At 37.8% G+C, this 14,442-nt stretch overlaps 1 protein-coding gene across 2 annotated transcripts in view; it reads left to right on the top strand.

Moving 5' to 3' along the window:
• The window catches only part of LOC106880906 (iron-sulfur protein NUBPL), a 48,279-nt gene that overhangs the window by 6,710 nt on the left and 27,127 nt on the right, over nucleotides 1–14,442 (top strand). Inside the window, exons 1-2 of one of the 2 annotated variants that reach the window (XM_014931069.2) lie at nucleotides 9,683–10,043; nucleotides 13,705–13,855. In XM_014931069.2, the coding sequence (XP_014786555.1) occupies nucleotides 9,936–10,043; nucleotides 13,705–13,855 (259 nt within the window). In that variant the 5' untranslated portion in view covers nucleotides 9,683–9,935. Of the gene's footprint in view, nucleotides 1–9,682; nucleotides 10,044–13,704; nucleotides 13,856–14,442 lie in introns of those variants that run through there. The other variant, XM_014931070.2, reaches the window with a different exon arrangement.

Genomic DNA, 14,442 nt, shown 5'->3' with positions numbered 1-14,442 from the left:
TCGTGAAATTAACGTGCAAATGGCTGAGCACTCCACAGACACGTGTACCCTTAATGTAGTTCTCGAGGATATTCAGCGTGACACAGTGTGACAAGGCTGACCCATTGAATTACAGGCACAACAGAAACAGGAAGTAAGAGAAAGTTGTGGTGAAAGAGTACAGCAGGGTTCGCCACCATCCCCTGCTGGAGCCTTGTGGAGCTTTAGGTGTTTTCGCTCAATAAACACTCACAACGCCCGGTCTGCGAATCGAAACCGCGATCCTATGACCACGAGTCTGCTGCCCTAACCACTGGGCCATTGCACCTCCACAGACTTATGTACCACAAAGGTGGGAAACAAACACATAAGTTGATCTGGATGGCACACTGAAACCATAAAAAAACACTAAACATTGTCTTCTGTCTTAATTATTTAAGACTGCATCCCCCTGGATCTGGAACTCTGACTTAACAATGCTTTCAAAAATTAACTGGGAGCCTTACCTAAACTGATCACTTTCAGATATCCTAATTTCCAAATGGAAAGATTTTTATTACTTCCCTTCTTCCTCATGATGATTTGGGGTTTATTATGTTACCAATATTCCTCAAGTTTGGTCTCAGGCTTGGCTGTATGGTTCAGCTTAGGTATGGCTGTGTGATTGGGTTCTGGCATGAATGTGTGACAAGACACATCATAGGAAATTTAATTCTGGTTGCATTGCAGTGAATAGAAGAAGTAAATCTTCCACTAATTACAGTTTTTGTTGTTTTATAGATAAAATTGCACTAAATTTCAAACAGCTTACTATATTGGAGCATTTAAAAATAACCCGTTGATAACAACTTGTGTGACACCCTCTCTGGTTTGGTGATACAAAACCACTTGTTTTAAGTGTTCATCGTCATCGTCGTCATCATCATCATTGTTGTCATCCTTTTACATCTGCATTCATGGTTTGAGTGGATTGGATATATCATAAGCTAAATGATTTCTTATTGCTTGGAGAACCACATTTCACCTTACATCCAATTTTTGATGGAATTTCTATGGCTGGATATCCTTTTTATTAGCAATCACTTTGCAAAGTATGTTGGGAGTATTTTATCTTTGCACCAGCTCTAGAGAGGTTATCAATTCCTCATCAAAACTAAATGGTCTTCTCAATCCTACTTTCTCTCCATTCATTCAGCAACCAATTCTCACATAATGTACAGCATGCATTTATTGTAGCATCAGTAGTAGTGAAACTGCTTTATATTCTACAAGTCTCACAACTCTGTTTTCTCTATACGAGGCAGCATGGTCAAGAGGGTGGTAGAGCAGGAAGTAAATGAAGAGTGACAATGATGACAACTACATATTTATAGAAAGAACAAGAATAAGTGATGGATATGAACAACAAGTGACTTGGGTGATGGCCAGCATTAGAAAAGCTTGCTGGTAGGGTGTATCAGATACAAGCAGATCTGATGCAACTTTTATTACATAGGCATCATGTGGGAGCTGGAGAGATAACAATGATGGCAGAGGAGAATTAAATAAGGATAAATCTAATGCCATTTCTCATTACACAGTCAGCATTGTGCAATAAATAGGAGAGAGGCTGGATGGTTAATCCAGCCGTTTGGAGGATCTTCAAATCGATTTGGAGGATCTTCATCTTGAGATTAGTTTTCACTACTTTGTTCCATGTCTTTGCCAGTTTCCATCCACTTCAAGTACTTCTCATATATATACAGCTGTCATTATCCATATGCACCAACCACATACCCATACCAGTATAATCTTCTGTTTTGCACATTACTTCTGATACCTTTTATATTCAGCTTTATTGTAAGCTCATTTAGGCTCTGATATCCTCACACCTTAACATTACACACCTATAGGAGCATCACAATTACCTTTTGTTAGGATATATTCTAAACACCAGCTTAATAATGAGCAAATTGTGGTGTGATGGAGGAAAAAGACAACAAGAAGCAAAAGGGAGAAAGAAATACAGCAACCTTACCTTGTCGACCATGGCAGGATAAACGATCACTCCAGATCAAACCACGACTTCTACGCATGCCGTCTCTGCTGCAACTGACCACACGTGCTCACTGTCCACGCATCCACCTCTGGCCACTTCCGCCAGCCCCTGCGGTCTTCACTTCCGTTTGCTTCATATGCCATCCCTCTCCACCAACACCACATAGCTCATCACAGCTCATAACCCTAACCCTAACACCACACAAATCTGAAGCAATTTAGAGAAATTAGTTAGTTACATGCAATTTATGAAGAAATGTGATACTATCTCTTATCTCTTTCCCATCATGATACCTCTGTAAAAAGAGATTGCATCAGATCTATTTGTGAATTGTCTGTTAATGCCTAATTAAGAGATTGCATTTTATAAACAAGCAATAAAAAGCTGATCCAATGCATTTTACTAATTTTTTTCAAATACTACCTGCTTGCTGCCTTGACCATGGGTAAATATTACCTTACTTGGAAACAGGTGAGGGATGGTGATGCAAAGGGCATCCAACCATAGAAAGTTTACCTCAACAAATTCTATGACTCGTGCAAGTGTGGAAAAATAGACATTAAATTGATATTGTTGGCACTCCGTCGCTTACAATGTTGAGGGTTCCAGTTGATTCGATCAACAGAACAGCCTGCTCGTGAAATTAACGTGCAAGTGGCTGAGCACTCCACAGACATGTGTACCCTTAACGTAGTTCTCGGAGAGATTCAGCGTGACACAGAGTGACAAGGTTGACCCTGTGAATTACAGGCACAACAGAAACAGGAAGTAAGAGTGAGAGAAGGCTGTGGTGAAAGAGTACAGCAAGGTTTGTCACCATCCCCTGCTGGAGCCTCGTAGAACTTTAGGTGTTTTCGCTCAATAAACACTCACGACGCCCAGTCTGGGAATTGAAACCGCGATCCTATGACCACGAGTTCGCTGCCCTAACCACTGGGCCATTGCGCCTCCACATTAGATTGATAATGATGATGACAATAATGATCAGTATCTAAATATTTAGATTCAGTGGTTATGAGTTTAATTTATTGTCTATAGATCTAATGCAATGCTAGCAGGATGCAAATCATGAGTTTTTGGTGGGTTGTTTGTTTAGGTGGGAGTCTATTGTATAAACTCAGTCATTCATATCCTTGTTACAACCAAGTAGTAGTCAAAAACACTGGGTTTTAATTTTCACTTCAAGTCCAGCAGTCTTTCATTAATATACAAATAATTTATGTATTAACATAAATTGGATTGTTATGAGAATTTCCATAAAGCATGTGGCACAAGTACTATTACAGTTATTTTATGGTTATTTTATGGTTGTTTTACTGCCTACTGAAGTGCAAAGTTATCTGGAAGTGAGGTGGCTGTTATAAGCTAATCACACTGAGATTTGTAATGATTCTTTCCAAAGAAATGCATTTTGTCTTAAGTGTATTTCTCAGTGCATTTTGGACAATTTGCAACCAATGAATGGGTAATCTATAAAATATTGAATGTTTTTTGGGGTTTTTTTCTGTGATTAAAGCACATGAATTTCCAGCAAAACTTACACTAAATCTGTTATAGAAAGTCAGGAAATCTACATAACTAAACTTCTCTTCTTCCTTATAGCATAAGATTTATTCCACTGCTTGAACTGCTTGTAATATATTTTACTGAAACAGAACATGGTAATAATAAATCTCTGAATGAGGTATAAACAGTAGTTGCATGACAATGTGAAGTATATTTGCCACTTAAATGTGGCTAACCACTAAGGGTGGATGCTACTGTAGCTTGTAGCCCCAGGAGTACACCTCCTCCAGCTGGTTATTGATGCACTTTCTGTGCCCTATCAGTATTTGCAAAGGGAAGCTGGGAAGGATGGCTTCCCTTTGCAAATACTGATAGGGCACAGAAAGTGTGTCAATAACCAGCTGGAGGAAGTGTTCTCCTGGGGCTACAAGCTACAGTAGCATCCACCCTTAGTGGTTAGCCACATTTAAGTGGCAAATATACTTCAGAACATGGTAAGTTTTCTCAAATACTAATGTTTTACTGTATAATGATATTGACCATTTACAGTCTGAGTTGAAAAACCACCAGAATCATCTTTGCATTTCATACTTACGAAATAAAAAAATAAGTATTAGTCATGTACTGGGGCTGATATAACTGATTGTTCCTTCCCCCAAAATTTCTGTCCTTGTACTTATTTAAGAAATTATATATAAAACTAGCAAATGCACCCATTCTTCAGACAATTTAACATATGAATAAATAATAAATCAAAAAAATGTGAAAACAACTAAAAAATATTCTGTAATGCAAATATACGACTATATACAGGGTGATCTGAAAGTCTTGTTATCCCCTACCAAAAAGTAATGAGAACAATAGAAGAACAAGTAATGCAGTAATCCAAAGCATGAACTGGATTTAGTTTATTCACTTTCATTGATGCTGTCACACATTGAGAAGGTCTGTATGAACACCTTCATTTTTGTGGCACATAATTATGTGGTGCCATGTCCTGTGTGATATTTTTCAAAGATGTGCTTTGATGATTGTTGTAAAGGCTTTCTGAATGGCATTCTTTAATTGATGGGTATTCTAGTATCGTTCATGTGAAACTCTCTCCTTGATAATACCCCACAGAGTATTATCGCAAGACACGGGGTCTGGACTACTGGGAGGCCAATCGACAGGTGCTGGAAGTTGTTGTGATCCTTGTCCTATCCAGCTATCCCAAAAAACTTCATTTAGGTATTCCCGGACAGTGATAGCATAGTGGAATGGGGCACCATCTTGTTGAAACCAACAATCATTCAGGTCAACATTCGACCTCTGGAGCTGTGGAATAAACCATTCCCTTAACATGGCCAAGTAAGATTGCTGTTTAACAGTACCCTCAAAGAAATAGGGTCCAGGTGCTTACTCGATATGGCAGCCCAAATCATTACATGTGGTGGGGGGTTGTGCTCAAACAAAAATAATTATAATAATGACAATAATAAACGTGTAGTGGGTAACAAGACTTTTGGACCACCCTGTAGATTAAAAAAGTATGGAAACAGTTGAAATAAATAAATAGACAAAATCCTTTCACCTTTATAATATTCCCTAACCAAAACCTTCAAACAGTATACACCAATACACATATAAGAAAAAATATAGAAAGTAATGATACACACTTACAACATTTAAATAATAAATTTTAAAAATGTGAAAATCAATAAAAATTATTCTCTAATGCCAATATACAACCATATGGATTAAAAAAGTATGGAAGACCCTACATACAATAAAGCTATGTGCATACAACAAATTAGAGAAAAACCTGTGTAAACCACCATTTTTCCTAGTTTGTCCATTTAAGCAGGGGCTCTGAGCAAAATGTTATAGTGCATGACCATCCTTGACACAAAAGTAATGTGTAAAGTTTGGTGAAAATTGGTTGAGAATTGTGGAAATGTATGCATTAGTCTATATACACACATACTGTGATTTATATATACTAGATAAAGATTTCTGAATTTGTTATTATTTCTTTTTTTTTAAGCAGGAATGAAGACTAAGATCTACAGTGGGTTGGAGGTAAATGGAACACTTTCCAATATAGTATTAGTCACATAAATGAAGTGAAATGAAGCTTACTTCCTATGGATTATTCTCATCACAAGAAGCAGAAAATAATCTGTGTTTTCAGTTAATCAGTCAATCCTAATTGTAGTAGCTTTTATAGCATTAAGAATATGTGAAACAAAATGTTGGATAGCATGTTAGTGGATCACAGATATCATCATCATTGTCGTCATCATTGTCGTTGTCATCATCATCATTGCTTTAACATACTTTTCTATGTTTGCCTGGATTAAGCAAATTAAAGCAGATTTTTCTACAGCTGGATGTTCATCCTGTCTCCAGTCTTCATGTGTTTCCAAACAAGATAATCTGTTATTATCTTTCCTAGTCCTTTGAGCACAAATTGCACTATGGCTGGACAGTTTTCCATGGAAGATTACAGAAGAAGAATACCAATTGTATAACAGTACATTTGTTTGTAATTAGCATGTGATGTCAAGACAAGGAAACACACACACATACATGCCCTCATATGCACATAGACACACACATATGTATGTATACGTATGTGTGAATGTATATCATGCATATGTATGTGTGAGTGTATGTGTGTATATGTGTATGTATATATATATATATACACACACACACACAATGGGCTTCTTTCAGGTTCTATCTATCAAATCTGCTCACAAGACTTTAGTTGATCCTGAGCTATAATAGAAAACATTTGCCCAAGATGCTGTGCAATGGAGCTAAACTTGAAATCTTGTGGTTGAGATGGAAATCTTATCCAAAAATAGAAAAAAAGTAAGCAGTCACAACTAAGGTACCAACAATATAATATGGATTTCCCATTAATGTAAAAGGTAAGCAGGCTGATACCTTTAAACAGGTGTTCTCCATTCTGAAGGCCATAATCGTGTACCGTAAATAAATTTAAAAGAAGCAAAAAAAAGTAAATGAAAAAGCTCGTCAATGAATTCCCAAGGGAGATAAAAGAAATACGAAAGAAATCCCCCCCAAAAAAACGAAAATAAGAACAAGTTCAACAGAAAAGACAAGAAAAAGAAGCAATGGTGATGAAAGGTGGGCATGTATACTTATACATACATACAAACATACACATACTGGCATACGTACACGCATTCATTCATACATACATACATACACACACACACACATATACAAGTGGCTTTTTTCTGTTTCCATCTACCATATCCATTCACAAGGTGATAGATAGATAGATAGACATGTACCAAACAGACATACATCTCTTAATCTCTCTCTCTCTCTCTCTGTATAGCTGGCCACTTTGTACCCAGAAATGACCTTTGGCCTCCTAAAACAATAAAAACTGGAGACAAAATTCTTTCTGTACCAAAATCAAGGCATGGGTGCGCACACATGCATACACACACACACACACACAGAAGTTTGTGTGTGTGTATGTATCTATCTATGTATATATATACATATATATGGAAAAAAAAGTCAAGGTAGAAAATGCTAAAATAATTTTATAAAAAACATTTCAGTACCGGCTTCAGTCATTGAGACTTTTACAACTATAAGTATAGAAAACAATTAAATTTTGGAAAAATTAAAAGAAAAGTTTCTAAAAGAATATTTGCATAGTGTTCAAATACAAGTGGCATTTTCCAGGGGCACTGGCAACGATCTCGCTCGAAAGTCCTTACACATGCCACGGGCACAAGTGCCAGAAAGGCGACGCTGGGCACAGGTGCCATCACGATTTCGCTTTCGCTTGCCCCAATAAGTCTTCGCAAGCTGAGTTTCGTGTCCAATGAAGGAGACGATGTTGGCATGGGTGCCAGTCGTCGAATTTAACTCGATTTTGATTTCACTTGCCTCAAAAGGTCTTCGCATGTGGAGTTTAGTGTCCAATTTAACTCGATTTCGATTTCACTTGCCTCAACAGGTCTTCGCAAGTGGAGTTTAGTGTCCAATGAAGGAAGGTACGCATAAGTGGACCGGCTGAGGCCTTAAATTTAGGTCTCACTTGGCTTGCCGGGTCTTCTCATGCACAGCATTTGGCAGAGTTTCTACAGCTGGATGCCCTTCCTAACGCCAACCACTCAGAGAGTGTAGTGGGTGCTTTTACGTGCCAGTTATTTTGAATACATTTATTTTGAAATACTTGTTTTCTGATATTTGTGAGTCCATTGAATAAATATTCAGCCCTATTAAATGTTGGCCTTCCTAAACATGAATTAATACGATAGTTCCAGCCCTAAATAAATTTAACCTGTACTTTCAAAGATGTTCATTAGGATAACGTAAAATATTGAACTTCAGATAGAATAAAGTAAAATCTAGTTGTGAATAAAAGGTGCATAGATGATGAATTTTGATTGAAGAGATGGAGCCTCAAAATAAAAAAGTTGCAGAGGGCCTCTAAAGGTTATGTGACAGCCCTGAATATGGGTCATCACATTTTCATCAAAAAGTGTTTCAAAAGCCTCTACAGGGATTTATCCTTGAAATTATTCTTTATTTTGTTGATTTTATTATCTATTGCATCAGCATTTCCTTTATCAATATGAAAATCTTCTTGTGATGTACTCCGGGTTGGTTTTGATTTAGTCTTGCCCTTTCTACATTTAGCTACTGGTTCAACTCGATGTGTTGAATTTGTTCCTGAATCTTCTAAACCATTTGAGTGCAATTCCAAGCATCTAGGTATATCATTTGCTTAATCATCACCAAGTTCATTTTCATCAATCTCTTCCTCAGAAACAACACGTACATTGTCAGGAGGAAGTTCCACCACATCTATTGGTGTATCATCATCAGATACATAAGAAATTTCAGTAGCAAAATTGGGATCATTCAACAAATCATTTATTTCATCTAGATTTAGGAATTTAGTTTTACTCATAATGAAAAGCTCAGAAAAATGAAGTATTTCATTATGCAAACAAAATATATAGCACAAAAATCCAAATATTTTAGAAATTTGGGGAAAAAGCTGTAGTAAATAATGCTTATCCAGATATGAAATACAACAAAGTTCATAGAAACTCTTTTGTGCCATAGGCCCTGTTGAGTACAACTTAAGGGAAACTTTTCTCTCTCTGTTATATATATATAAATATGGACGTAGTAGATAGCAGCTAGCCTTCGGCCGCAACTTTCGACCCGGTTGTGTCCACCACTCTGAGTGGCACAAGTTGTCTATTGCTCTATTGTGCACCAAGATGCAACCCAACCAATTGCAGCCTTCAGATAAGGTCATGTGAGACAGTCTTTTCTAAACTTCCGGTAAGCCGACACCACGATATAAAATGCTAGTTTTATGCTGTCTAGAACATCATTTGGCTCAGACCTAAGGTCTAGCCACTAACCACAGAGCACACAACCAGTTCCAACGATGACAATAGCAGCCACATGGAGACTCATCAATATTCCGTCCAGCAGCTTACAACAAACTCCATCTTCGTTGCCATCATCATCTTTGCATTTTATATCATGGTGTCGGCTCACCGGAAATTTAGAAAAAATTGTGACCTTATCTGAAGGCTGCAATTGGTTGAGTTGCATCTTGGCGCGCAATATAGCAAGAGACAAATTGCGCCAATACCAACCAATCAGAGTGGTGGACACAACAGGGTCCAAAGGTGCGGCCGAAGGCTAGCTGTTATCTACTACGTCAGTATTTATGTATATATATAACAGAGAGAGGAAAGTTTCCCTTAAGTCGTACGCTACAGTCCTAAATGGGGATTGCTGAAAAAAACCTATTTATCCTTTTTAATTCAATTGCAATAATAAACATTTTAGTTTTTTTTTTTTAAACTATAGTATCAAATGCGAATATGTATGAAATATCAATGAATGGTATAGATGGGAAATGCCAAGAAAAAATGTTTTCCAAGCAATCACTATTTTTGTAGTTCAAAAATTGCGTTTTATGACACAAGGGCTAATAACTACTAAATATTGTTAAACACACCTCTGCAAATGCAATGTACATAAGCAATTCACTTTAAATACAACGAACAACAGGCAGTGAGGGCTCATGGGAGGCAATAGGTTAACCCAATACCTGACTGGTACAACATACTATTAACCCTACGAGGATGAAAGGCAAAGTTATTCGGCAGAGGTAAAGAATACGCGCACCACACGTTTTCGGCGTATTCTTTACCTTCGCCAGTTATTTTCCAAGAGATTTGAAACAGAACCGGAAGATACATCGCAGGGTCTTTCTGACGTTTAACGATCGTATCTAGTTTTGCAAGCCGGAATATTAACTTTAATAAGAATGTCCTTCAAAATTAAAAAAATAAAAAGTTTTATGAAGCAAGGGAGATAACGCACAAGACCTTTAAATTCCAACATGGCTACTTACACACTGCCATGTGTTTTCTCGCGTCAAATTATAAACAAACATCGACTCAGAGCCGTCCGTGCAGCTTTTCGAACGTTTTCACTTTGTAGCAGTCATGTAAGCTTGAAATATTCATTAAATTAATTGAGTCTGTTTGTATATTGGTCTCTGTTTTGTATTAATCATTCTATCGTCATGAACTATCAACTATGAATCCATATCTCCAGACGAAAGAATTGATACGATGGATATATATATATATATGTGTGTGTGTGTAAGATTTTCCTGAGATATGTATGTATATGTATATATATTATTTCTTAAAGAACTTGCAGCTTTAGAATTCGATTGATGATCAAAGAGATCAATCACATACGAAGCTATAGCAAGTTTACGAAGTAGGAACAGAGATCGGTTTCTAAGCAAAGTTGACATGTCAGAGATAAGTATTTGAAAAATCCTTTCTTTTATGAACTCATTCATTTAGAATGCTTTTAAGGAATTTAGTATCAATACAAGTATTTGACTGGGATTTGAACTCTAAGCACAACGGGCCGTAACTATATAGTGGGTCTGTACAGATTTTGTTCAACAGCTGTAAAAATAAAAGTGATAGGCCTGGCTGTGTGGTTAAGAAGCTTGCTTCTCAGTCACATAGTTCCGGGTTCATTTCCACTGCATGGCACCTTGGGCAAGCGTCTTCTACTTTCGCCTCTGTCCGAACAAAGCTTTGTGAGGATTTGGTAGACGGAAACTGAAAGATGCTCAAGGTATGTGTGTGTATGTGTGTCTGTCTGTCTGTGCATGTGTGTGTCTTTGTCTCTGTTTTTAGCCTCCACCAACGTGACAACCTGTGTTAGTGTATTTACATCCTCGTAACTTAGCGATTCGGCAAAAGCGACCATTGCAATAAGTACCAGTCTTTAAAAAAAATAAGTACTAGGATCGATTCATTTGGCTAAAAATTCAAGGTGGTGCCCCAGCATGGCCACAGTGTAATGACTGAAGCAAGTAAAAGTGAGATAAAAGAGAAATTCAAACTCAACCTCTACAATACTCAGTCGTTCGACTGCATAAAAATAGCACCCAAATCTCCCTGAAATCATACTCCATCGTCTAAAAAAAGAAGAAAGGTAACCTAGATACTGTGCCAAGGGTCAAAAGTGAGGAGGTGATGATTGGAATGCCTTTAATTACTAAGTGTGCTCCATCGGGTTGACTCAGAGCTTTAACAAAGATGAAAAGGAAAACAAATTGCTATGAGCTTGGTATTTCAACAATGATTTCTATCATGTATGTTTACAAATATGGAAATATATTTTTCTTCTTTTTTTATACTTCGATATTGAATTTGGTTTACAAGATTCTTTATGTGAGTTTGTGTGTTGAAGCATATTTTGTTGTATCTGGGGAGTCATTCTCTTTTAGTGCCTTATCATTTAACACATTCACCAGTAAAGTTTCCACTCATTTACTTATTTATTTTTCCTAAAATTTTTATTGCGTCTTGCAACCTTTTCAATAGTTGTTGACACTTTTTATTTAATCAGAAACTCAATAAAGTTAAGGGATAAAAGGTCTTGGTTTTCAAATTGACAAATACAAATACCCACCTCTTTATCATGCATGTTTGTGTGTGCGTGCCTATATCTTTGCTTACATTTGTGCTGAGTTCTGTGAAAGCTCAAACATTCAAATGGTGTTGTTATCACTTCTGCTATCTTGCTTTGCACCTTTGAAGTTGTGCAATAATCTATCCTTTAGTTTCAAAGCAGGTAGGATATAACACCAAGAAGGGCATCTGGCTGTAAAACCAATATTTCAATGCTTCAGCATTAGATCTAGTGTGCAAGAGAGAGGACTGTGCTGGTATGGCTATATAATGCATATAATGAAGACAGTTGCATCAAAAGGTGCGGATTTCTAATTGTAGAAAGAACATGTGGAAAGGGTAGACCTAGGATGACGTGGGATGAAATGGTGCGAAAGGGTCTACAGATGTTAGAACTCACTGAGGGGATGACAGAGTACCAAGACTCCTGGTGGCTTGCTGCACTTGAAAAGACAGTTAAGCCAAGTAAAAGCATAATTGCCCTTGCATACAGGCTCGTCCCCTGCAACCCTTTCTAACCGAGCATCCATAGTCTTGTGGGCTTGTAGGTGCTGGTGTCACGTAAAAAGTATCCATGCCAGTGCTGTGGAAATGCACCTAATATGCTGTGTAAAGTGGTTGATGTTAGGAAGGGCATCCAGCCAGTGAAACCATACCAAAACATGTCAGCTCCTGTCAAACCACCCTAACCATGCCAGCATGGAAAACGGACGTTAAATGATGATGATGATATATATTTTTATATAGTCAAATAGTATATTCCTAGTTATGGCATATAACTTTGTGGAGGCGCAATGGCCCAGTGGTTAGGGCAGCAGACTCACGGTCATAGGATCGCGGTTTTGATTCCCAGACCGGGCGTTGTGAGTGTTTATTGAGCGAAAACACCTAAAGCTCCACGAGGCTCCAGCAGGGGATGGTGGTGAACCCTGCTGAACTCTTTCACCACAACTTTCTCTCACTCTTACTTCCTGTTTCTGTTGTGCCTGTAATTCAAAGGGTCAGCCTTGTCACGCTGAATATCCCCGAGAACTACTTTAAGGGTACACGTGTCTGTGGAGTGCTCAGCCACTTGCACGTTAATTTCATGAGCAGGCTGTTCCGTTGATCGGATCAACTGGTACCCTTGAGGTCGTAAGCAACGGAGTGCCAACAATGGCATATAACTGGTCAGAAAGTTACATTGACCAAGTGCAATAGTAATCATGATACTAATGGCAACTTTTTGATGCCAGTTTTGTTCCTGAGCCAAGGATATACTCCTGAGCTATGTAAAAGTGTAACAGCTCATTTCTTTTAGACTGTGCTTTTTTTCTGACTTATGGATAACAGAGCAATAATGTGCATGTATGTATGTATGTACATGGCTATGTAGGTAGGTGGGTAGATAGATAGATTAAGGCGACGAGCTGGCAGAAACGTTAGCACGCTGGGTGAAATGCTTAGTGGTATTTCGTCTACCGTTACGTTCTGAGTTCAAATTCTGCCGAGGTCGACTTTGCCTTTCATCCTTTCAGGGTCGATAAATTAAGTACTAGTTACGCACTGGTGTTCATGTAATCGACTTAATCCCTTTGTCTGTCCTTGTTTGTCCCCTCTATGTTTAACCCCTTGTGGGCAATAAAAAAAATAATAAGATAGATAGATAGATAGATAGATAGATAGATAGACAGACAGACAGACAGACAGACAGATAGATAGGTAGGGATTTGTGCATAATTTAGAGGTTTGGCATACAGAGACTGATAGAATAAGTACCAAGCCAAAAAAAGTATTGAGGGTTCAACAAAAACTCTTCAAGGCAGTGCTTCAGCATGGCCACAGTTCAATGACCGAAACAAGTAAAAGATAAAAGATGTGTGTGTGTGAAAGCAAAGATGACTGAATCAAGACGAATCGTTAAATGGCAAGGAAATCACTCGGTTTGTTTCTCATCCTTAGCTGATGAAAAAGCCTTCATTGGGCCTAATTTCACAGTGAGACAAAACACATATGGATATAACTGCGAATATTAATTTAAGAATTAGTTAATCTGTCATGAAAGCTTGGATGAAAATGCTTCGTAAAATCTTTCTGTTTTCAAATTGGAACTCAACTCACGTCTCAAATTTGTATCAAATTATTTGAATAGTTAAATTAGTATTTCTAATATTTTCTCATTTACAGAATGCTAACAAGATGTCAGCTGCAGAATTTGATGAACTTCGTCGTCAAAGAATGGCTCGAGGTCTTCCTAAAAAAAAGCCAATCGATGGAATTAAACATGTTATTGTTGTATCTTCTGCAAAAGGTGGTGTTGGCAAGTCAACAACTGCAGGTAAGATTTTAATATCTTTCAGGGAAACTTATACTGATGGGTGTAGGCGTGGCTGTGTGGTAAGAAGCTTTCTTCCCAACCACATGGTTCCATGTTCAGTCCCGCTGTGTGGCACCTTGAGCAAGTGTCTTCTACTATAGCTTTGGGCCAACCAAAGCCTTGTGAGTGGATTTGGTAGACGGAAACTGAAAGAAGCCTGTCATGTATGTATATATATATATATATAGAGAGAGAGAGAGAGATATAGGTATGTATATATTGGTGTGTCTGTGTTTGTCCCTGCCACCATCGCTTGACAGCCAATGTTGTACATGTATTTATACGATTGGCTTCTTTCAGCTTCCATCTACCATACCCACTTGCAAGACTTTGGTCAGCCTAGGGTTATAGAAGAAGGCACTTGCTCAAGGTGTCACACAGTGAAACTGAATCCGAGACCATGTGGTTAGGAAGCAAACTTCCTACCACACAACCACACCTATACTTAATGTACAGCATATCTAACTCTTAGAGAGTATCTCTGCTTTCATCCTACTTGGATTTCATTTGTCTTTACTGCAATGAGAATTCTGCCAACCAGTATATAT

Source organism: Octopus bimaculoides, chromosome 1, assembly GCF_001194135.2.
Source record: "Octopus bimaculoides isolate UCB-OBI-ISO-001 chromosome 1, ASM119413v2, whole genome shotgun sequence".
NCBI classification, from domain to species: domain Eukaryota; kingdom Metazoa; phylum Mollusca; class Cephalopoda; order Octopoda; family Octopodidae; genus Octopus; species Octopus bimaculoides.
The sequence above is the reverse complement of the archived record's forward strand: the minus strand, read 5'-3'. Positions and strand labels throughout refer to the sequence as shown.